General features: G+C 39.3%; 2 protein-coding genes across 6 annotated transcripts in view; both read right to left on the reverse strand.

Moving 5' to 3' along the window:
- Positions 1-23,817, reverse strand: part of LOC148167944 (3',5'-cyclic-AMP phosphodiesterase-like) — a 42,050-nt gene that overhangs the window by 12,901 nt on the left and 5,332 nt on the right. The window contains exons 2-5 of one of the 5 annotated variants that reach the window (XM_088044869.1): positions 22,786-23,632; positions 22,491-22,541; positions 8,487-8,669; positions 8,159-8,191 (exon numbers count right to left, since the gene is read on the reverse strand). In XM_088044869.1, coding sequence (XP_087900995.1) covers positions 8,159-8,191; positions 8,487-8,669; positions 22,491-22,541; positions 22,786-23,591 — 1,073 coding nt within the window. In that variant the 5' untranslated portion in view covers positions 23,592-23,632. Of the gene's footprint in view, positions 1-8,158; positions 8,192-8,486; positions 8,670-10,063; positions 11,174-22,490; positions 22,542-22,785; positions 23,633-23,817 lie in introns of those variants that run through there. The other 4 variants (XM_088044870.1, XM_088044871.1, XM_088044872.1 and 1 more) reach the window with 4 other exon arrangements.
- On the reverse strand, positions 19,486-20,909 carry LOC148167945 (uncharacterized). The gene is made up of 2 exons (XM_088044875.1): positions 20,214-20,909; positions 19,486-20,154 (listed from the first exon to the last, which is right to left on the reverse strand). The coding sequence occupies exons 1-2, from the start codon at positions 20,628-20,630 to the stop codon at positions 19,507-19,509; spliced, it is 1,065 nt and encodes a 354-aa protein (XP_087901001.1). The 5' UTR covers positions 20,631-20,909; the 3' UTR covers positions 19,486-19,506.

Consider the following 23,817-nt stretch of genomic DNA (forward strand, 5'->3'; position numbering starts at 1 on the left):
AGCAATTAATCTTGAATTTCAAAATATAGCTGCCAGGAACAGCAATTATGATAGTTTGTGTGCGAGCTTGTTTGTGAAATAGGGAGGCGCAATTTCCATAAACTTGTCTTTAATGTAACAATGTAGTCGTTCCGCTCGGTTTGATGAACAAAATCGCAAATCCTTCAATACGGTTAAAGCTCTTTCGGTAGCGCCCTTATAGAGGAACTCCGGCTTTACTCTCTTATTTAAATAACCCGATTTTCGCCGGGTCTCTATCACGGTTAACCTGCCAGAAATGCAAATTATTAATTATCATGTTGTTGACTTCCTACGAACTCAAATCCTGGCAGGAGCTGATACTTTTTTCAGCTTCATCCTGAAATGTCAACGAAAACAACGCCGCCGTCGTCCCGTCCGTTTAATTAATTTTATTTACGTCGATGTAAAATTCAGGTATTCGACGAACTGCGTCTGTAATAATTATTATTTTAACGAAAAACAGATAATGACGCGACTTTGTTCAAACACATAAATTTCAAGCACCTTCTTTGCGGTAAATCGACAAGCACGAGACAACAGATCGGTGATAATGAATTTAGCAGGTTTTTGTTTTCCCGGTGTTAACAAAAAAGTGGCAACATCCAAGTTTTTCTTACGGGAAAATGAGACGCTTGCCCTCGTTTCAAAATTAGCCAGTTTTCATCGAAGCAATTTTCCTTCGAATTCCTAGCATGTGTTCTTTACGAGCGACACTATTATTTCTCGTTATTTTTTCTTTGAAATTTCACAGTCGACGTTGGAGGCCATTGTTTCTTACTCAATATTTATTTTGCCTAGACCGTGCAATTTCTCTCGTGGGACATTAAAATATCACCAACTCAATTGCGATTGTCGTTGAGTTGTTAATGCTGTCGTGGGATTCTTGAAATTTTTGGCTTTCTCTTCAATGACGTGTCCCGAGTTTCGAATTTTCATGAAAAATTCCTGTTTGTCGCAGTCTATTCGTAGCAACACAAATCGAGCTAAATTTAACACTTGACAGTTCCTTTTATCTTTTTCCCTTCTCGAGACGGCTTCTTTTATTCACCACCCATTTAAAATTAGAGTGAGGGCCTGAGATCGATAGAACAAAACCAATTCGTGTCGTGGAACACATGTTCATGTCATCTCCAAATGAGTCAGTTTAAGTTCTGTTGAAACTTCAAGCTTAATCCTACGAAAATTACGCCCGTTATTTTGTGTTAATTTACCGTTATTCCATTAAACTTTCGGAGGAATGTAAAACAAATTTATTGATAACTTGTTTATCTAATACTCGTATGTCTGCTTGATTGGGTTTAATGTTGTTTACTTGTGCTAAAAATTATCCATTTTGGTTGCACGATAAATGATTGGTGATGATCAGAAAAATTGACATAATAATCGCTGGTGACACTATTTCGTTGTTTAAATTTAGAATTAGACTCGGTTCATCCAAGTTTAATAATTGACGTCAGAGAATAAAAACTTCCCAATTTTTATTTCAGGTTCATACTTTATGTGTTGCTGCAGACTATTTTGTACTGCTGTATTTATAACTCTTTCTCCAATTGTGAACTTGGCGGAAGTCGGAAGCTGCAATTACCATTTTCACTGCAACGTTTATTGCCCTTCTGGTTCAAGATTCAATTTAAAGATCAACGAAGGAGCATTACGCGATTTGCTGAAATTGCAATTCTATTGTGATTTATAACAAAAGAGTGACAAACGTGACAGCAAAAAAATGACTGTTCTAATTGTGAAACTATCAATGATTCAGTACTCTGTTCTGCCGCTTCCCTATAGGTACATCTGCTCCCACAATATAATGTATGAAACAAGAAAATCGCGCTCGGAATACAACACTGCAGCTTTTCCGACCTCAAACTCTTAAATATGTGACATTTATGTAATCGCATTCGAGACGAATCCGTTAGAGCAGAGAGTCGAGAATTGAAATTTCCTTTCCGCGGCAAACGTATTTTCTCATTTTACCAAGAATTTAATCTCCCGCCATTTTCTTTTATTTAGTGCCATTACAAAGTACTGAAAATGAATATAAATAAACCGAAACATCTGGCATTCTCATCTTGGAAATCGAAACTTTCGGGCCAACAGAATTATAGGTATCGTTCATTTTCTAAATAAACGAAAATGTTGTTTTTTTAGCTGCAGTATCCTAAAATAACCAACCAGAAATAAAACGACAAAACAATTGATCCAGACATGACGTCACGGGTTAATCGTCCTAATTATATTGCGCTTTTGTTTGTATTTTATTTCGGTTTGGGCCGCTGTTTGCAATTTGTCTTCCCGTCAGAAAACAAAAGAGCTCGTGCATCGACCGTTTTTAAAATGCGGCGGGTTCTTACGTCAACACGCCAACGCTGATTGAATGTGCAGGAACATAATTCGAGTGTAGGCAACCAATAAAACGACCGCAAAGTTTACAGGACACTGTAATTAACATGGTGACGTGAATTCGGTTATCTACCCACTACCTGTCATTATTGAAATGCAACCAACACAACACGAACTAACAACCACTATTTTAATTGAATAATTCAGACAATGGAATTGGCGCGCTCACTTGTTCCAAGGGATAAAAATCGCAATATTTCAGTGGGACTTACAAATCTCTTTTGTTCTTCTCATGCCAGAACTTGTCCCAGAATGATGTTCGGTGTTTGATCCTGAGGACCGAGGTGGAGAGAGTTCGCGGTAACGTGGGGTGTTCTGGTTGAGGGGAGGCCATCAGCAGCGACGGACTAGAACAATTTCCTAGGGAGGATCGGGACAAGGAGCCCCTCTGTGTTGAGAGCTTCCTGGATGGGGGGGATTCGGGGGTCGAGGGAGTCGAGCTGCTCTCCGAAGAGGCCAGATTGGTAAATCGTTTCAACACACAACGTCAGACCATCATCGCACTGACACTCGATTAGGTCCCACGTTTTTCATTTATTCCACGCACTAACCCATCACGGGACGAAGCAAAAGTTCCACTGACAATGTTGTCCCATTGCTGACGGGTTAATTCCCGATAAAGTGGCCAAGCTGAATCGCCCCACTAGGAACATAGATAACATCCTGGAAACGTTATCTTGTTATTTTATGTAGCGTTTCGTCTAATCCGGAAGAAACAATCGATAGATTTCGTACTTTTACCAAATAAGAGATTAAGGTGTAGCGTTGCGGTCGAACGACCAAAAAACCCTTGAGATGATTCTCGAGAAAAAAACGCACTCGGTGGCGAAAACGGTGATCTTATAAAGATGAGGAGAGAAAGCTGAACTTCCGTTCACGAGTTCAATTTCCGGATAATGAGGAGGAACCATTGTTAGATGTTGATTGAGATTTCAATTTTCCGTCAAGAGCCAATAAAATATCGCAGTTAATGTTTGCGACAATTTCCACTTGTGTGTCGTTGAACCTAACTTTTTTCCACCATTGGAATTTTATCGTAGCTACTACGAATAGATTTCATCTAGAAATTTATTCATTTACGCTTCTAATTCAAAACTTCATGTCGACTCCAATTCTATACGCAGAAATTACATTTTAAACTAAATGATTTGTTGAATTAATGAAACGACTTTACAGTTAAAACAGGCAATCGATAAACGCTGACGGCGTACGCGGCTTAATAACTACATAATTTTACAAAATGTTGCCGATGGGACGATAAACAAAAATATTTACAACAGGAGAGATTTCAATCATGGACATCTTGTTGAAAACTTGATACAAATCGACCAGTAATATTTTCTTGACTTTGCGACACGTGTTCCAAGGTGCGATTCTTTCATCAATTCAACAACATACTTCGAAAGCCACAAATTAATTTTCAACCGTAAAAGAAAACAATGCTGTACCGTTATGAAGCTATTAGTTTTCATTGTTCGCGCCTTATTACAACAGCCGACATTTAATAATAGGAATATCTTTTACTTAAATTTAACCATCTACTTCTTTTGTACGTATTTTATTCGTTTTGCTACAATTCCAACTAACCAGTTCTTCTTGATAATCGAGACTTCAAAAGGATAATGTCGGCAACAATATAATAGTCGTGGAAGTTGAACCTGATAGAAGCTAGAAATTGATATCGAATGTAACACAGACAACTGCAATGTTAAACTGACAGAACATTGTCATTCCAGCATACTTGTGTTAGTTTGCTCCCTCTCAAGTAGATGACCGCTTTGCCTTCCCCGAAATGAATTAATTTCCAGGCGAATTAATTAAATTTAGCAGCAGCCATAACTCAAACCACACACATAAATATTAAATGATTCGAATTAATCTCACCTAGAAGTGCGCCCAAAGCAATAAAATATGTTAATTATGAGTTTACATTAATTTTGCTGTTTCAACATTGGCACCATCAATCTTTAAAATTAAATATGGACGCAGCACCCTAAGCTCTCATTTTTGTTATGTCGTCCGACTAAGTAGAAATCTTGTAATTGTTAATTTGTGCTTTCAATTTAAGAGTTAAGAGGCTAATATCACAGCTCCCAGACGTCAATTAAGATACTCTCGACATTTTTAGGGTTCGTCGAGATTTCTATTTTGGGAATCCTCGAGAAAATGTCGTTACTTTCCATATCTCGGATAAAAGATGACCGAAACGCCGCCAAACTGTTAAAATTCGCGATTTAGGGTAAGCCCAAAGTGAAAAGTTGAGTATTTTTGTGTGAAAAATACCGATTAGGTGGAAGTTTTATGTGATTTCCAGGGCAGTCGACTCCGAAACAAAGTAATTATCTTCATCCTCTTTAACCTTCTTATTTTTAGAGTGTTGACGTCACGTGCGTCGTTTCCTAGACAATATCATTAGGCACAGAACAATTGGTACTAGTGTCCACGATTTCCTTTGCACGACTCTAAATCGAAGAGTTTATGTGACGAAAATTATCTGAAATCGCATCGAAATGTCGAACTACGCTGTTAATAAGAGTTTTTATGGCGCCTGGTTTCACGAGAACCGCATCACATGAATTTAAATGCTTTTAAGCGGCCCGTGAATCGTTGCCGAAAAATCCGAATCCATATTTTTCCCGAAAATCGATTGAGCTCTCTATATTTGGTGGCGTTTCGGTGTGAAAATTGGACGAGGTGAAAATTTCGTTCACGACACACCTTCAGCACAAGATTCGGTGGTCCACTTGGAGTTATTTCACTGTTTCTCACCGCGCCACGACTGAATGCAGGACGTTGTCGTTGATTCGATTATGCAATCAACGACATAAATAAATTGTCCGGAAAAACGAGAACCATCAAGGGTCAGAGAGAGTGCACGCTCTCAGTTCGAAGCGCCCGGAGTTCGAATCGACACTGACGGACCGGAGTTTGTCTTCGATGCGTTCGTTGTCGGGGGTGGGGACATCCCCTGTGGCTCGCCCCATTCACTAAAAACCGCCGATCGAGAGGGATGCACGGATCGGAATTTCGCGCCTCCATGGAAGAGCCTTGATTAAAATATCCGCGATAACAACATTCCGTATGTTTATTATGACAACGACAATTAATGGTTATTGTTATTGCAGATGACGTCAGGGACGTGAAACGCGCAGTTTTCATCCTATTTGGAGAGTGTGCAATAATGAAACGATGATTATTTCGACAAAGATCAAAGCCTAAGGCACTCTGATCGTGATTTCAAAGTATACACGCTTTTGCTGAATTTTAGAGGTTTTATGTTATTACTTTAAGGTTAATTCGCATTCCAGGACTCGAAAGGTTAAAGGTAATTATGACCGAGATAGAAACGTAAGGTTAGGATCGTCTTCAAAAACATATTTTCGATCAAACGCAATCCTTCTTCCGTGGAGCGGAAATTCTGGAGATTGAGAAATCGAATGTGACAGGCGCCTCCACCATTATTTCCACCAAACGATGTGATTAAATATTTAAACGGGGATCGCGGCTTTTGGAATTTCGGGAAAATGTACAAGGTTTATTAACTTGTTTCAAACGCGCAAAAATTGCCACTGTTTAAAAATATTATCAAGTTTTGCTTTACGAATCGATCGAATAATAAAAACGTATCTGTTCTACATTTGTTTTTGATTAAACTGTTATTTTAAGCTTGGTATTTCCGTTACAGCGATTAACTCTGCTATTTTGCTAAACTATTCTGTTTGCAGCTACAATTCAATAATATAATTCCTTCTACGACTTGCTCTAGAAACCTAATCAGTGAAATCTGTTAAGACAAGATTTTATCAAACCGACATAATCAGTAAGTCAATAGTTGTTAGTTACTAGCAAAATGAAAATATGTGGAGTTTTAATGCATTTTTTATTTAACTAGAACGAACTCAGAATCCACTTAGATCCTCTAAAAGCGTTTTTACAATATTTCAATTTTTAACCAAATATTACAAGCTCTTTTTGTGGTAAAAATATAGCGAAGCCTCGTTTTACTCAGAAAAATTCAGATTCACGGGATTTAAACTTCTTTTATTTAACCAATTAAGAGTGTAATTAATTGTTAATAAAGATTAATGTTGGCCGTTGCTCTAATTACTCAATTGGTGGCATTACGATGTAAACTAATGTTGTTTGTGCTTTTTCCAACTGCGCCTGAATTAATATCAGTCGACTGTAATTCAAAAACTTTTTAATCACTTGGAAGTCGATTTGTAGTGGAACCGTAACTGATATTGCTAGTTGAACTTTAATTTAAGTTCATTAGTTTTAACGAATATAGTTTTTGTTGCTTTTGGCAAAAGTTTGAAAAACTGAACTACGCTCTACACATATTGTGGTAGAAAATGTGTCAACAAACTTCTTTTCAAAGTGAAATTCCGACACGAAACCGTTGACACTTCTCTAATTTTAGTTCGCATCGAAAACATGCAAAATACAAAAACACTACGCGCTTATCATCCGAAATCTCTTTTCCCTACTGCAAATATTTTAAGCTTTGTTTAACATTCTGTTTTACATGAGAAAAAAATCAAGTGTGTTATTTGTTGAAGAGAGATTACACCTTTTTATCGATTACTATCACTTTCGGTATCGTTAGTTTTCGTAATTTCGCAACCACGTAAAAACCCGTCCGAGAGAATATGAACGCTTTTATGCGTCCATCATCCCGAAAAACCTCTAAATCAAGCGCTTACGGCTAGCCATGATCCGGCGCGCGTGGTCCTGGAATTTTAATATTTCAAATGTGATCCTTTGAAGTCCTTTTTCATCGGCAGTGCGAGTATTATGTCGAACGTGACGTGCCCGACAATCCCGCAGGATATCATCGATTTAATCACTGATAGCCTCCCATTCTTATATGTATTTATTTCAGGAACATGTTTGCGATAAGTGTGTTTACCAAAAGTGATAACACCTTTGATTCTTTTCGAATATGTGTTAACACAACTCTTATCTTCTGGTTTAATGTTTTTATCACCTGTTGTTGTTCCTAGAGGTGTGTTAGTGACACACACTCTGAAGGCGGGACCGAAGTCGTCGTTGACGTCATCGAGATTGATCAACGAGACCCCAGACGCTTTTTTTTCTCCTCCCGTAAACTTTTAATTAGATTCGCGAACCAAACCGGGGCGGTTTCATAAAAACGACCCTTTAACGATCAAGCTTTAGGAACGCCAAACTGAAATCGGGCATCGAAGGAGCTTCTATAACTTGTCGAAAACGCTTTCATATTTCTAGCACCTATTGAACAAGAATAGAATATTGTTTTGTTCAAGACCGAAAAGTTCTTGAAACAAAATGTTACAAAGACAAGACTTTTTTTAAGTGAGATGCTGAAAATCAGAATGCGCTTTCGGTAAGCTACAACTCCTTTTATGTCGTACATCTCTACAAGCTCAACTAAGCTAAAATGCTAAACTCTAAAGGTGTGTAAACGTGAAGCTCGAGTTTTAATTGACGCTTCAAAACCTCCAGATTCCACCAAACACACAAATAAAAACATACATAAAACATTTTATAGATGACACATATTATGGTAAAAACAGCGATAAAAACTGAAATGGAGGGTTCAGATTGTAGCATGCGATCCACATCGCGCTATCATGCATCCACAAAAGGATCAGAATCTGAAGGTCTATTTTCGGTGAAAAACAAAAAAAAAGAAGATAAAAAAGTGTTAAAAGGGTGCAAAAATAAAACAATCCAAAATCACAAAAGTACATACGATCTTTCCAATATGTTTTCTGTCTCCTTGAATCTGCAAAATAGATCGTTTTTTTATCATTCATGACCAGTGAAAGAAGAAGAAAACTAAAGCATGTAAATAAAACATGACTGATGAAAGAAGTAAGTGCATGAAGCAACAAAAGTGATCGACATTAGCATCTGCTCAAAACTTATTGATCGTCGGCACGATTCCTGAAATACCGACGCAATATAACTTGACGGCGGCAGATGGCCGTACTTCACAGGATACTACACTACAGTTTCCTGCAACGAGCACGCTCTCTCAAACTCAAAAATTATCTCGTATTTAAAAACTAGATCTTTACCTTTCGCTAGCGATCGACGAGTTCCTAGACATAGACTTCGGAGACATCTCGAAATCGCTATCGGATCTGTACAAGAAACTCTCCCTCCTTTGGGGGAGATTTTGAAGGACCAGACCGGCGGAGGGGGATGCTGCCCCGTCGAGAGGACTCCTCCCCGGACTCGCTCCATTTTCAACGTCGAAACTGGAAAACAAAAACAAACACATTAACATGCGAAACGCACCCCTCGAGTAAATTAATTTTTTGAGGCACCCCCATCCCAACGCTAGCTTAAGCCCAATTTTTATGCAAATCCGTCAATATGACGCGCGAACTGACGCAAACCGCAGCAGTTGGTTTTTCGTTTTGATTTGTTCCAACCTTAAGATGTGAGCGGTTCGTCCCACCATGAAGTCTGAGTTCCTCCGAGGGATTTTCATGGGTTTTCGGAATGATATATTTATGGGCATCGCGATCGTGTACTTTCACTTGCCACATAACAACACAATTACCGACATTACCGTCTCTATTAACTGTAAATAAATTAGTTATTAAGATAAGATAACACAATCTGAAGATTATTTTATCGTATCGAACGTGCGGAAATAGAAGTCGCCAGAGTCACCACGTGCACCGTCCGAAACTCTTAAAATTGCGTAATAATTATCGTAAGATTCAATTAAAAAGTAATTACTTAACCCTTGATAAAGGTACGAAGATAATGCACACCTTAAAATTCACATGCACTTAGTAAATGTGGTAATAGTATTTAATATTTCGATCAATCACTGATAACCTTGGAACAATGGACTGGTGAAGTGGGAGTGCCTGATAAGGGTGTTGCCCTTCAGTGAGCTGATAGGGTTTTTTGTGGTGGCAATGGAACGAGAACTCGTGCGAAGTTTGATTGATGCTACTTGTCAGGCCTCACAATATCGTGGTTTGAGACTAAATGCTGGAACTCTAAAGTTCCCCAAAACTATAATTAGAAGCGAGCTGCAAAACGATAAACAAATAAATAAATGAAAATGTACAATGCGCTAAGACTTTTCAAGTCAATGGTGATTTTATTCAGGGTTACTAAATTAAAACGTTATCTGATAGCGAGAGATCCATCTAGCAGATAGTTGAAATGGAGATCCTTGAACTTGTTCCCTCATATGATTCAACAAGAGAGCTTCTTTGCATAAATTGCGTAAACTGTATTGATTCGTATGTAAATCCGGGCAAATTGATCATCATCCATTTTAATCCGTTTAAATTAAAAAGAACATTGTACAAACGACAAAAAAAGTGGTACGGTAAAACGTTTGACATCATAAAAACGTCATTGAAAAAATATACAGGACGTTTCTGCAAGAAAAAATCCCAGACGGAGATAACATACTACTTGTCATTGAGTCGAATTATCATCATCAAGGTGACGAGTAAGATTTAATCAATAATTTTGACGTGAAACAGAAATCAGCGACCTCATTTCCCATATCTCAGAATGAACCAAAGACCAAACCATAGCGGCAGATGTGATGTGTAAAGCCTTCCTGCTGATGGTAACCACTTGTGAGGCCTGTACCTGCCCGGCCCTTCCTCATACAAACCTCCCAGTAGTTCTCCGCCTATCATAAGTTAAAGGAAACCTCCTAGTGTGTCTCCTAACTTGCGACGATCTGACCGAAGACCTCCTCCGCCTTCCCAAACCTTCAGAATGTCGCCTGGAACCATCAGACGACATTATGCTTCCGGCAGAGGCGAACGACGCCCTTGAGTCGGTCGAGTCCACCTCGTGCTCTGGTATAGCTTCGGAGTCTCTCCTCGACATATCTGAAGACCATAAGCTGGTGACGCTGGCTCTGGAATCGATCGATCTCTGGCCGATGATTTCGTATCGTCTCGACGATGTCGAAAATGACGATATACTGGTGACGGAATGCCGACTTTCGTTGCCCACGTCGACGGACGATTCCCTCGAGAAGGGGGAATACCGTGAGCGATAACTCTCGGTGGTCGACATCCGCGTCGACATGGAGAGTTCGCTGTGGAAGTCGATCGGTTCCGGGGAGGGCGATTGGGTGGTCGGCGAGGGTGGTGCGGGTGTGGGGGTATGTGAGGAAGAAGGTTTTCTGAGACCGCGAATCAGGGACCATAACAGAAATAACAATGTCAGCATTATAATGCAAGAATCGTCCGTATCGCACCCATCGGAGGAAGAAAAATTTTCCGGCGTACGGAGCAACAGTATATTGATCGAGGTTGGCCGGGGATCGAGACGACCTCGACAAAATGTCGCATCGGTCTTCTACATGTTTCTTTCAAGAGGAAACCGGCGTCGAAACAACACTTGGAACCAGGTCTTTCAGCGTGGAAGTCTCCCTCCCCCGGCCGTCGTCGCGTCTCACGCCATTTTGGAGATTGCGTGCGGCACTCATTGCACCACACTCATACACCCCAAGTAATTAACATGATTAAAAAAGTTTCATAACCGACGTTTCGAACTCGATCTTCCACCGGCACTGCCTCAACCCGACCAACAAGTCCTCATTTATAATGCAAGACGGGCAAAATGACACACACGTCCCGCATAAACAAACCGATTAGACCATTTGTTTTATTGGAACTTTGACCATTCTCCCCACCACGACACACACACAAACGCACGCTTTGGCGTCCCCCACAGGAATAACATAATCAAATGACAATGGAGCGAACAATTTGAAAAAAAAGTGAAAACAAAACAAACGTGAGAGTCTTTAAGCGCGTCTGGTTTTCACTGTGACGTAACGAAAGGTAAATTTTTTCTTAGAACAAGACCGTTTTTGTCGGCTTTCGGTCTTCACTAAATCACTGCGGGAAATTGTTTGTGGAAAATAGGTTGTGTAGAGTAGGAGCGTGCCGTATCGTGGCCGCCATGACAAAACCCATTCGCGCATGTCCCATCTCTACCACCCCGGAGCCTGGCACTAGACTGGATGCGAACCACGCGATTCGCCCCCTTTTAGCGACCCTCAGAGACCAGCAGGAAGTGGATAAGGTCCAAATGGACACCCTCCCACCATCACAAATCAACACCGTTCCTCCAGACCTGAATTGATTATTATTATTAGCAGACACGGCACTGGAAAAAAAACTGGGAACTTTCTCGGAAAATCCGCGCGGAAAACCCCTCAAATTGAGTTTACCCAGAATCTAATAGTCGTTCGCTTTCTACACAGACGACACGGAAGCAACTGCGAAGCGCGGACGAGGAAACGACAAACAATACAAGTAATTTCAAGTATTTAATAAAAGTCAATGATGAGAGGATTTTTCTCTGAAGAAAAAGACGCAATTTTCCAACGACACGAGCACCTCTTGAAAATATTTCGCAATCATCCGTCTTTTAAGCGCCGAGACGGATTAAAGCGATATTAAATTTTTCGACGGGGAAAGCGAGCGGAAAAATTATCTTATATTTTCGCAGAGAATTCGGGGTAGCAGAACCGTTCCCGATTATTAATTTTTCCAATTCCTGCGAGGAAAATACCCGGAAAATGCGGTTGCCAGCGGGTGATACTTTTTTACCCTAAGGTTCGTGTGTGGTCACCTAAATGGAATTTGACGTCAGTCGCTTTTCGAGAACTCCGTCCGGAAATCCCGAATTTTTCAGACGAGGTAAACAAATTCTTTCAGTGTTTTCCTGTGCCTACTTCCTTCTACCGAGCGCATAAAAAATCCGCCGCACCACCAAAGACACATGGCCGATAATAGCGCCCAACACCTTCCCTCGAGGCCACCCCTTTTCATCGATTAGAACGAGGGAGAAACGAAGCGACAAGATGCGGTAAAAATAGTCCAAAGATGAAATTGCTGAATTGATGAAAGCCCATCATCACCGAACCCTTCGTGACGTCCAAGGAGAAAGAGGAGAGAATGCGAAAAAAAGCAATCTGCGTAAACCTGACGCAACAGTGCGATAGTAATCGTAATTTAAACCCTTTCCTACAAAGGCCATGCCAACAATAGTCACGACACATGCAAAACTTCCCGGTTTAGTTTTGATGACGTCTGCAGGATCGCGTTTGACGTCACGCGGACCCAACCAACTATAATCGCGACCTATCTCAATGCAGCGAAAGTAATAAGTGTGTGGTCGACACTCGAGGACGTTATAAAGATCCGATGACATGTTTTATTTTTAAAGCTCCGAACAATCAAACTTTGAAGCTCTCGACGATGGATTCGTCCTGTGACGTGCAAGGGAGCTGCACATGTGAAGAGTGAGAGAGCACCAACCTCGGCAATAGCGGAAATTGATGGCGTAATTAAATCTGTTACGCCACTGGTATAACCTAATCAGTTCCACGAATAGCCACCGGAAAGGGCAAGGAAATGTCGGTTCCCATTCGGGCACTTTCCAAAATTCCTGGAAAGATAAAACAGAGCTTTTTCATTAGAGAGGCGCAGATTTTATTTTTTAATAAAGAACATGGGCCGGATTCAAAAATAATGCGCTTCATTAAGTTTTTAGATTAAAAATTCGCGATTAAGTTTGAAGGTAGGCGGAAACAATGGAGGTCATTCAATTAAAGTTATGGAAAAATGAGTGTCTGGGAGATCCAGCGAAAATTCATTTAAAAGTTTGTCTCATAATTTCATTAATAATAAATCAGCAGAAAAGCGAAGTTTAGGAAAAAGCGACAAAAATACGTGAACAGGCGCATCCACCATTTTTATGATGCGAAGTAATTTGAATTACTATAAAATAATAACTGTTGATATTTAATTTTAATGCTACTTATAAATCGTTGTCCAACAAATTTGTCAAATTTCATTCTGTGGATACAAAAACTTAATTATTAAGATAACTTTTAAGGTTCAATTTACCAAGAAAGCATCAATTTGGCTGGGAACCCAAGTTAATCAATAATTTCGAGAGAATTCATTAAATTGGTAGATATTTTCTCAATTTCGATCTTGGGTTAATCCTAGAAGCGTTCAAATCTGTTATGTAGCCTTTGTACCTCACGATGACGCAAATGTAAATTTATTCATGTCCAACCGCTGCAACCCGAGGAAAATCCTTCACTTTTCCTTCAATGTTTAATGCGGTACATAAAGCAAAGTTTACAAGAGCAAAAAACTAATCTTGAAAAATCTCCCGGCGCATCCACCATTTTCACGCGCCTACTCCGATGTTCGAAGAGTTTTACAATATACATAAACATGAAAAATAAAGTTCATAGTGCGTTTGACCAATTAATTTTCAATGTAAAAAACCGGAAAACGCACCCTCGAGTATATAAACCAAAATTGTTTACCGTGAGGGATGAACCCTTAATCCTGGTCCGCAAGGACAGCATGTGGTTCCGGTCCGCTTCCGTTTCTTGCGCACACACCAGTCCTGTCCCATGCCTGTGGATTTTTTTCGAGTCACTCCACACGTATTATTATAACACCACAAGGGCGGTGACCCGTTTCACAAAGCGTCCATCGGGGCGCACTTAACACCCTCACGTCGTGTGTCAGTGCAGCGGATTGCATCACTGCGAGCGGGCAAAAAAATTCTCACGAGAGATGTACTAATGGTTCGCCTCGATTCTCGTCATCATTTCCTTCGGGGGGTTGGGGCTTTTTATTAGCGGCGTTGAAGCGATAATGCTTCGGGAGACCCCGGTGGGGACTTAATAAAATATCGAACGCACGACGACGACGACGTTATGACGTCATGAGGCGGTCAGGATTTTCAGCAGGAGCGTGACGTGCTATACGAATCGAATTTCCTGCGAGATTACGGGCGAGTGTTTATGGCGAGCACGACAGATGTCGGACACAGGTGCGGATAAAGAAAACACAACCCTCGCGCCACACCAGAAATAAACTAATTTAAATTTTAAGCGGGAAATTTATGCCGCGGCCTTGCCGGGGGCTATTTTTGCTAGCAGACGTGATTTATGCCGCCGCATTTACGAGGGAATAATTTAAATTATAAAATTAATATGTTAATAACGAACGATGCGTATTCTACGATACTATATAGTACGAGAAAATCGCTAGAAACGTGCGTCGCTACTGATTGGCGGAAATCGCAATAACCACTTTCGGTGAGCCTGAATTGCACATTTTGTTTACAAAGCACTCGGGAACACGTTCGACAATAATGCGCTAGTTGGCAAGTCGAAAGCGCGGTTACAACTAGAGACACTATCGGGGGTAACCCGAACTGCGGCGGCCATCTTGAAATGCAACCAGCATCCGGGGGGTGTGTTCCGGACAGCTCATCTCTTCATTCAACAGAAAAAAAATACACAACCCCAACGACAACCACGAGACCTTCAACCCACCACAACCAAAACCCGACTACGGCGCCCCAATAAGAAAAACGTCATTTTGTCATGTTCGTCTTCCGGAAATGATATTTCCGTGATCAAAAATTGGATCTAGTTGCGTGATGGTATAATCAAACAATATTGATTCGAATTTGTCAAAAGGCAATGTTAGTGGGTCGATAGAAGTCGGCGCCCTCTAGACCCGAGTTCACTCAACCAGATCACTCTTCAAATTTTCAGCAGGTTGGAGGCTTCGTTCCACTAATACTCCGATGTTGTGAGAGATGGCGCTCGATGTACAAATCCACCCCACGACTCAAAAAAATTTGCGGGAGTTTGATGCGTGGGTTCGAGCTTTGTGGCATGAGTCAGATTGTAAACATGATGGAACAGCTGTCACCGTTTTGGTTTCGGTGAAACATGCCAGTGCCAAAAGTGGCGTACATGAATTTTTAGATTTCGACTTGACGTGCCACACTTTTTAAAACATGATTCACCCTACGCCTGATTCCTCGAGAATTGCGACAGAACCACGCGCGATGAAAGATGGATACGCTCTTTAGGACTCAGTCCAAATTTCGCTGCGCGTCATCTAATTTATTTATTTTCCGAGAGTCTTTCAATTTGCCGCTTTTTATGAGGCAAAAATCTTTGCCCAGTTCTCCATGACATAATTAAATTAAGGCGACTAATTGGAAATTTTCATAATGGAAAAATTCTAAAAGTCTACTTCACCGACTGCTGACTTTCCCCGTCTCCTTCTTACTCCAACTCACCTAGAAAAGAAAGAAAAGAGTTACTTTAAAAGTATTTATGAAAAAGTTAAATGCAAACAGAAAAGCAAAACCAGCAGATCCGGCGGAAGAATAAAGCTCAAGTTGTTTATTTGCAAAAAGCAATTTTTTTGTGGGTGTTTGTTCAATACTTGGCGGGTTACAGCTGCGGCATGTCATAATCAATAAAAATTTAATTACAGAAAAAATGATCGATGCTGAGCCAGCACGCACAAAGATGATGATATTCTACATAAAGTGTCTATGTTAGTGAAATGAAGGTTATCGATAGTGTGATTAAATCTTGATCGACACAGTGAGTGGACTGTTAACCGTGGGAAATTGTCTTATTGATTTCATAAAATTGAATTTCTTTTCTAGAGAATAAATAAGTGCGTTGGTTAATATTCGAAGAACTTACAATTTATTATTATTAATTTGAACAGACACGTGAACGATCGATGAGTAGGAACTAAATAATTGATTGTTGTAAGCGCGTTTGTTTTGTTCATTACTGACACGCCTAACATTATTATCGTTTGTCGATACCTAATAAAATAAAAAAATAGGTCTTTCTGCTATATTAAGATTAAAATCAAACTTTACCAAATGGTTGTAGATTAAGGAAAAAAGATTATTTTTATTTTAGTTGTAAATAATTCACAAAATCATCACAGATTTTTAGTGTTTTTAAGACGCTTGAATCGTTTAAAACTCAAACTACTTACAATAATTAGTTATTGTATTGTTATTATAAATATTATAGTTAATTAATATTATTGATTTAACATGGTAATTCAGTACAAAAACGTTATAAAAGACCAAACACACTCTCATTGTCCCTCTAAATTAAATTACAGGAAAAACAACAAATGCAAACATGTTTATACACCCTTCCATACAAGCCTTTTATTTAGTTAATATGAGCATTTTTAAGGCAACGTTAAACGTAATAAAACCAGATTAATTTTCCCGGCGTTGCTAAATCCCCAAAAAGACAGAGTAGTCCTACGCCATTAATGCAAAAGCATGTAAGAACATAGAGAAAAAGTTAGGTGAAATGTCGCTTCTTCATCGCATTAACTAATTCTTGATTAAGCTCCACATTTCGTCGGTTTAAGTCGTTAAGTCCATTTTGATTTTTTTTTGACGGAGATCGATGAATCTTTATTTTTCTCATATTTGTCGTCAAATCTGACATTTGAAAACTTGTAAACAGAAAATAGAATATTTCTTAATTCTGAAATAATAACTCACTTTTACACTTTTAAGGAGTTTTTTCGTAGCAAAAACGACATCAAATACCTTTTGGTTACATATCACTCAAATGAGCATCTCGAGATCTATCAATTTTCCAAATCTGAGATCGGTAGGCTCAAGTAGTTTACGAGGGCCGGTGAATAAAATAAAAATTCAATTTGTTCCATGATTTGAGCCGGATTTTTTTTTACGAAAATAAATGAAATTTTCATTTCGGAATTTGTAAGACCGGATTTTTAGCAAACGAAATGCTAGGACATACCTACTTCCGGAGATATCAAGCACTAAGTATTAAAAATTTATAAAATAAAATTTTACCTTCTGGCGACAACCCAATATTTCAAACGCTTCTAATTCAATTATTTGTTGATGTACGTTAAAAAATCGCGCAGTTTTGTATTTCAAAAATTGAATTCTGCATCTGTAAGCCGTATTCTTAGCAAGAAAAATAAAAAAAACGCATTTTTTTATCTCTCGTAATTCCGTAGATGTGGAGCACCAAATAAGAGCTTCAAAATTTTTGCCCTTTGGTGACTATCCAAAATTTTAATAGCTTCTAATTCAGTATTTGTTGATACGGAAATGTTTAGCACAGTTTTGGAAAGCGTAGAAAATTCTACGGAAATGAACACCAATAACTTAATAGAAGAAACAGTAATTTTCATAAAATCGAGCACAATAAAATCCCAAAAATAGACCACCATAGTATCGTTGAAGTATAATAAAGCTGTGTATGTACTACCCAATATTTCCCATTGAAACTGCGGCAACAAAAAGACGCCCCATTTTTCGACGTCGACCGTCCCGCGCCAGAAGCTTTTGTTCCCTCCAAGTTTTATAAACTGAATTTTCATTGAATCTGGGGTAGGTTATAAACTTTCACCCCTGACGCGAAGGATTATTAACTTTCATCCTCTCTAATTCACATTTTTGAAATATGAGCAACGTCAGAAAGACAAACAATTAAATTCAATCATTTGAGGAAGACGTTGACGCGAATTTATCCTGCAATCGATAACGTTTTTCGTCCGACATTATCCACGTTTGTCATCACGTCAAATCCTCCAGGATTTTTGTAAAAAGCTAATCCTCGTTGAATTTTAAGTGACACGTTGGGCCGAGGTAATACCTTATGTCGCGCCGGTGTAATCTAAATTATTTCATTGCTTTTTAAAAAACGAAACGAGGGAAAGCTTAGGGTTTTCTATTTTTTTTTCAACAGCTCGTGTCGTGAACCCTTTAAGATAACTGAGGGTTTAATTTCTAAACCACCCCAACCATGTCCGTTCAACGGCGCATTCCCTCACCTGACGAATCGATAAATGCCGTGTACCGGATCAACCCCCGACATAACAATTATAGACTGAATCGAATTTTTCCGTACGTGACTCGAACGTTAGAGATATCGTGCTATTTCATCCCTTATTTGCATATATCAAAGGTCGAAGACGACGCTAAATAATCGTTTTAACCTAGGAAGGAATGCAAAATACCGACGATTCGTCACGACTTGTTTACTCGTTATCTCGAAGATATAGTTTTCCGAGGGGTAATTTGTGTTTGCTTTTATTATAATGCAAATGCACACGGAATTGTTTCAATGCAGAGTTCAAGGATATACCTACACAGAGCTTTATTGATATTACTGGGGAAAAATCCTGCTGAGCTAGTCAAATTAATAACGCAATTAAAACTTGCGTTTGTGTTAAAATTGTCCGGAGATAAAAGCTTCAAATTGAGTTTAGAGACGATGCTGAAGCTCGTTTGAAAAGCATTAAGGTGCGACTGTATGTTGGATACAGTTACAAAACCACCCCGAAAATGACAAGTGTTTGAAATAGAGAAGACGACGATAACGATCCCAACGAGAGCTTTTTCTGATGACAGTGTGGAATTTTCGTGATCGGATAACGTGCCATATTACGTAATGAGATCAACAGGAATCTTTATGCTTTATAATATAAAATTTCTGCCATAAATCATTTCCCTGGGTTATTATTAAAATGGCATTCAGAGCTGTAACCGTCACGTCTCCAGTACCCTATGGAGACAAGCGTAAAAAGTGTTTTATAAAGAAACGCCCCAACCTGTTGAAATGAAATATTTCAGAGCTTAACAAACCCCGGTAAGTCTAGAACATTTCGTTCGACCTCTCGTGAAAGTCGAAGCTAGAATATTCCGTATAAAGCAAGTGAAAAATTCATGACTTTTCAGCTTTATTAATTTATAAACATCTCGTTCTCTGAAGCACTTATATGAGTCTTGGCCATTAATCAATATGATAATTCCTTTTTTTCACTCATAGATCAGGAACAACGATTTCGCGCATAGCAACCATCACCGGTAACTAAGGCTTTCGAGCACTAGTGCGGGAACATGCACGCAAAAATTTTGCCATAGAAGCCATATAGAAAATATCGGTTACTACAAATTTAAAGAAACACGCATTGGGATCCTCTTCCATTAATATTTATTTAAATAAGTTAACAAATTACAAGAAAATTAATATTTTTTGAGAAAAAGTTCATCAGCGCCATCTATTAGCAACTTAATCATTGTTGCTCTTTTGTAAAAACATAACCTCAAAATAACATTAACAAGTTTTATGATTTTAACGATTAATAAAATTAAGCTTTTGTGAAACGTTTTATTTTACAAATACTCAAGTAATCGATGTTGGTCATCAAGTAAGTATACTCAGTACTTTTAATTTTTATTATTATAGATGTTTATGTTGAATGTGCAGTTGCTGCACGAAGCAAACGACACACCAGAAACTCCAGCAGTGTTTTCAGTTCTCACGGCGTTACTAATATTGTACGAATTGTTGGAATTGGATCTTACAGGTTCCGTGTCTGTCAAAGTGTCTGCTACTTCTATTTTATTTTTTAAAGAATCTTGGATATATCCCTCCGCTACTGCGGAAGATTTCCAACCACCATGTCTTTTAACGGCTAGAAAGTCAAGCCCCTTGTTTGCTAATAAAGTAGCACTGCTCCTACGAAAACAATGGCCAGTATATTGATGAGGGTTTGGAAGTTCAAGATATTTGGCGATCAATGATGGAATTTTCCCAATGGTGTTTATACCAATAGGTAAATTTATACATTTTCCTGCACGATAAGTTAGAAATAGTCTCCTGTTGTCAGTCACAACTTGTAGTCTTAATTTCACAAATTGCTTTATTATTTCGACCCATTCCCTTTTGGTTATGGCAAATTCCCGTTTAACCTTAGTTTTTGTTTCAGGAATAGAAACCAAAATTATGTCATCTTTAAAGATAACATCACCAATCATCATCTTACAAATTTCTTCTCGGCGGCAGGCTCCAGAAATTCCCATAATCAAAATCGTCTAAAATATAAATGTTAAATTTTTGAATGTAAATTTCTAAATAAAGACAAACCACTCACTTTCATCAAAAAATATTCTTTGTTAGGGGCCTCTGTCAAAAATTTTGTAATATGTTCTCCTTCAAGTATTTGTGACTTTTTTGGAATGTGTTGTTCCGTTTTCCTTTTAAGAAGGGCAAGCAATTTTGGATATTTCGAGATATCTATATTCTTCTTAATATTCAAGCAAGATCGTATCATGCTATAAATTGGCCACAATGTTTTTTTAGTAGAACCTATTTCTTCAAAATAGGCCACCAAGACGTTTTCAGAGTAATTTTTGATCTTTTTATCTTCGCACCATTTGACAAACTGAGAAAACGTACTCTCATATCTGGGGCGTGATTTTGTCGGCAATAAATTGTTTATTGCAGCAGTTGCCGCACTTTTCACTTCGGGTGGTGTACACTCGAATTCAAACTCTTCTTCCGAAGACATGGTACAAATCAATACAAATCTTTATTTTTGAACTTTTTGCTTGACAGAATTGACAACTGTCAACTGGAAACTTCAGCGACTTGATTTTTTATACCAATAAATGCGAACTATATATGATGGCGAAAATTTGTTACAAACTTCGTGCAAAAAATGTTATACAAGAGACGTGCGGGAATAATTTTGCCTGATTCGTGCGACATTCCTTCACTCGTGCGCGGGGCGCACTCGTGTTGAAAGAGTCGCACTTATCTGCAAAAATTGTATTCCCGCACTAATCATGTAAAATACTATTTCGACGCAAAACTGCGACAAAGTGCTTCCGATCGAAGCTTAATTTCACGGCTGGGTAACGTAACTATCGCAGGTTTTTAACGCTGGCATAAATTGGGAACGACACGAGGAGGTATTTTATCTTGTCGGGCTTATTCTGTAGAAAAAGCTGACTTAACGAGCTTCGCCACGACCTCAACTGAACAATGTTAGCTTATTATAAATGAAGATTGCCGCTTTGCATAGTCCTACTTTCCTAAAAGTTCTCGCTCGACAAGACGATTAAAATTTTTCCAAATTAACTCGTATCAAAGTTTGAGTTTATTATTACGTCCTCTGGAGTGAATCCGGGAGAAACTTTTCTAATCAATCAAGACTTTGTCGGCGCGAAAATCATTCAAGGGAAATGCACGCACGACCAGAACTAATCTCGACAGAAATAGGCCTTTACAACACTCAAATGAGAAGAGCGAACTCTGGGGATTTCCAGGGAAATTCGTCTAGCGTCGGAGCGGACACGATTGTTTGTGGAGTAAAAGAATTTCCGTTTGCCAATCGCAAATTCCGGACACAAAAGCTAAAAGCCAATTAAAAGAGGACGACACAGAACATGTAACCAATAATGGGATCTACAAGCTTGTGCAAAAAGACGTCTCCGAATTGCGATCAAAGCGGTGAAAAGTGAACAGCAAAGTAGAGGAAAGGCACATCAAATTTAAACGAGGATATAGCGCTTAACGTTTTAAGTTTATAACCTAGCCGCCACAACAGGCAATAAAAATTGGGGAGCAGACGGTCAGAAGGATCTAAAATCTAAAATTAAACGCCCGTTTATTATTTAAAAAAATTCTATTCGAATAGAATAAAACTAAATTAATTATTTCAGTATTATATTTTACGCTCCGGGCATAAAAACGACCAATTGTTACGTAGTATGACATACAAATTTCATGGTTCAGTAAATTATTTAATTCTATCAGTGAAGATACCATATAAATACAGACAAAGAATTTAGCATTTATTCATTCAGCACTAGATTTTTTCCACTGAAATTGTTTATAAACTCGAATTGGTATCCCAATTGGTTTACTAATTTCATCTGCACAAATAAACCGACGATTTCATGATTGATGTTGAATTTTCTAGTTTTATAATACTTCGGTAAAAGAAGCGATTGTGAAGTTCAAACCGGCCGCGTCAAGCTCAAAGCTTTGAAATAAATCCAAACAGGGCTGATAAGAGCAGTTAGTTCGATCCATCGAAAGGTGTTAACGTGACGTTCCGCAAATTAAGCGTTAGCACAATTGACTGTCCAACGAAACGTCATAAATTTAACGTTCAATGCACCCGCGAGGAAAATATCATTTTTCCTTTAGATTCATAATATATGTATGAAACCGTGCTCGTTTCCGTGTGTAACTCGGAAAAATTACGATGCTTGTTGCTGAAAATGGAATGGAAAGAAACTCGCCAGATGCTGCGTTCCGGAAGCATATTACTGATAGAAGATTGGTCATAGTTAATAGAAGAGAGGAAATTGCAGTGCTGTAATGACACACAAGAAGCAAAGCTACATCAAAATCGTGTAACCTTAAAAATCTCCTGTAATATCTAGCGTCGCTTGTGGAAATGGACATGTTCCTGTTGGTGACAACTTCATTAGTTTTCGGCTCGACAATTCGTCCTGGAACCAGAATCATCGTTCTTCGATGGTTGTTTCCAGATAGCGGCGATATATTCTCGTCAGAAGCGGCTTTAAATCCCGTCGAAAGAACGATAATTTTGGAACCTTCGTCAAGATTAGTTAGATTCTAGATCAACGAAATTGCCTCACTTTTCAAATAAAAACGGCAACTTTTTGATCTACACCTAGATCCCGACTTACTCGAGACTGTGTTCGGAGAAGACCTCGCTGATATCCGAGTCGCTCCTCGGCAGCACCAGCCGAGGCAACACCATCGCCTTTTTCCTCCTCGTTTTCAAGGTGGCTTGCGACAGGTGCATCAAATCCGGCATTCTATGCGGCGAATGCGGGGACAGTATTGTCAGTTTTCGGTCGCCGGGACTCAAATTAAGATACCCAGCCGGTGGTGGCAGACTCAAATGCGAAGGTGCCCGCATCTTCCCCGCCCACAACCCTCGTCTTTTCTCCGCGTTGATAGTCTCGTCAGACCCTAACATCGAACCCGAAGATGTTAACATGGAGCCTTCACCACTCACCGCGTGTCTTTTGAGCCTCATTTCGCGCTCCAAATTGTCCAACGACTTAGTTTCGACACTCTCCGAGAACATTTTTCTGACGTCTCTTTCGCTCGTCGACAAAAACGACTTGCTCGACGTCCGAAGACTTTCCATACTTCTCGCGGTTTCCGTGCGAACCGCAGCTGAGAGGTACTGTCCTTTGTTTGCGTGTTTAGGATCGGGTTCATAGTCTTCTTGTGATGAACTAGAATGCGGCGATTTCGAAAGTAGGGAATACCGTGGTGAGACTCTTTGGGAAATGGACGAAGACTCCTCGCTTTCAAGGGAATCTCCGCTCGCTTGTTGCGTGATGATCTGACACTGCGGTTGAGTTTCAGAGACGAAGGTTGAGGTGGATGTGCGAGAGATGGAGTGTTGAGTGAGGGTGACCGTGGAGGCCGTTCTGGAGGTGGTTTCATCTTCGTCTTCTTCCATTTTCGTTTGGAGCATTAGAGTTTTAATTGAGGCGTCATAAAATCATGATTGTTTCCCTGCAAGTGAGAGTTTCAGAACGTGTCGCTCTGATGTGGTGTGGTGGCTGGTTGTCTCGAGCGCACTCTCCTAGTTTGAAAGAGCTAAATTTAACGATCTTTTTTTACGAGCGGCGTTGAAATAAAACAGATAATCAACATTAATTGCGAGTTTGGAAAGATGTCATGAGGAGATGTGTAGGTGC

This window comes from Gnatocerus cornutus, chromosome 9 (assembly GCF_029298725.1).
Source record: "Gnatocerus cornutus isolate USDA-ARS CGAHR chromosome 9, icGnaCorn1.1, whole genome shotgun sequence".
Lineage (NCBI taxonomy): Eukaryota > Metazoa > Arthropoda > Insecta > Coleoptera > Tenebrionidae > Gnatocerus > Gnatocerus cornutus.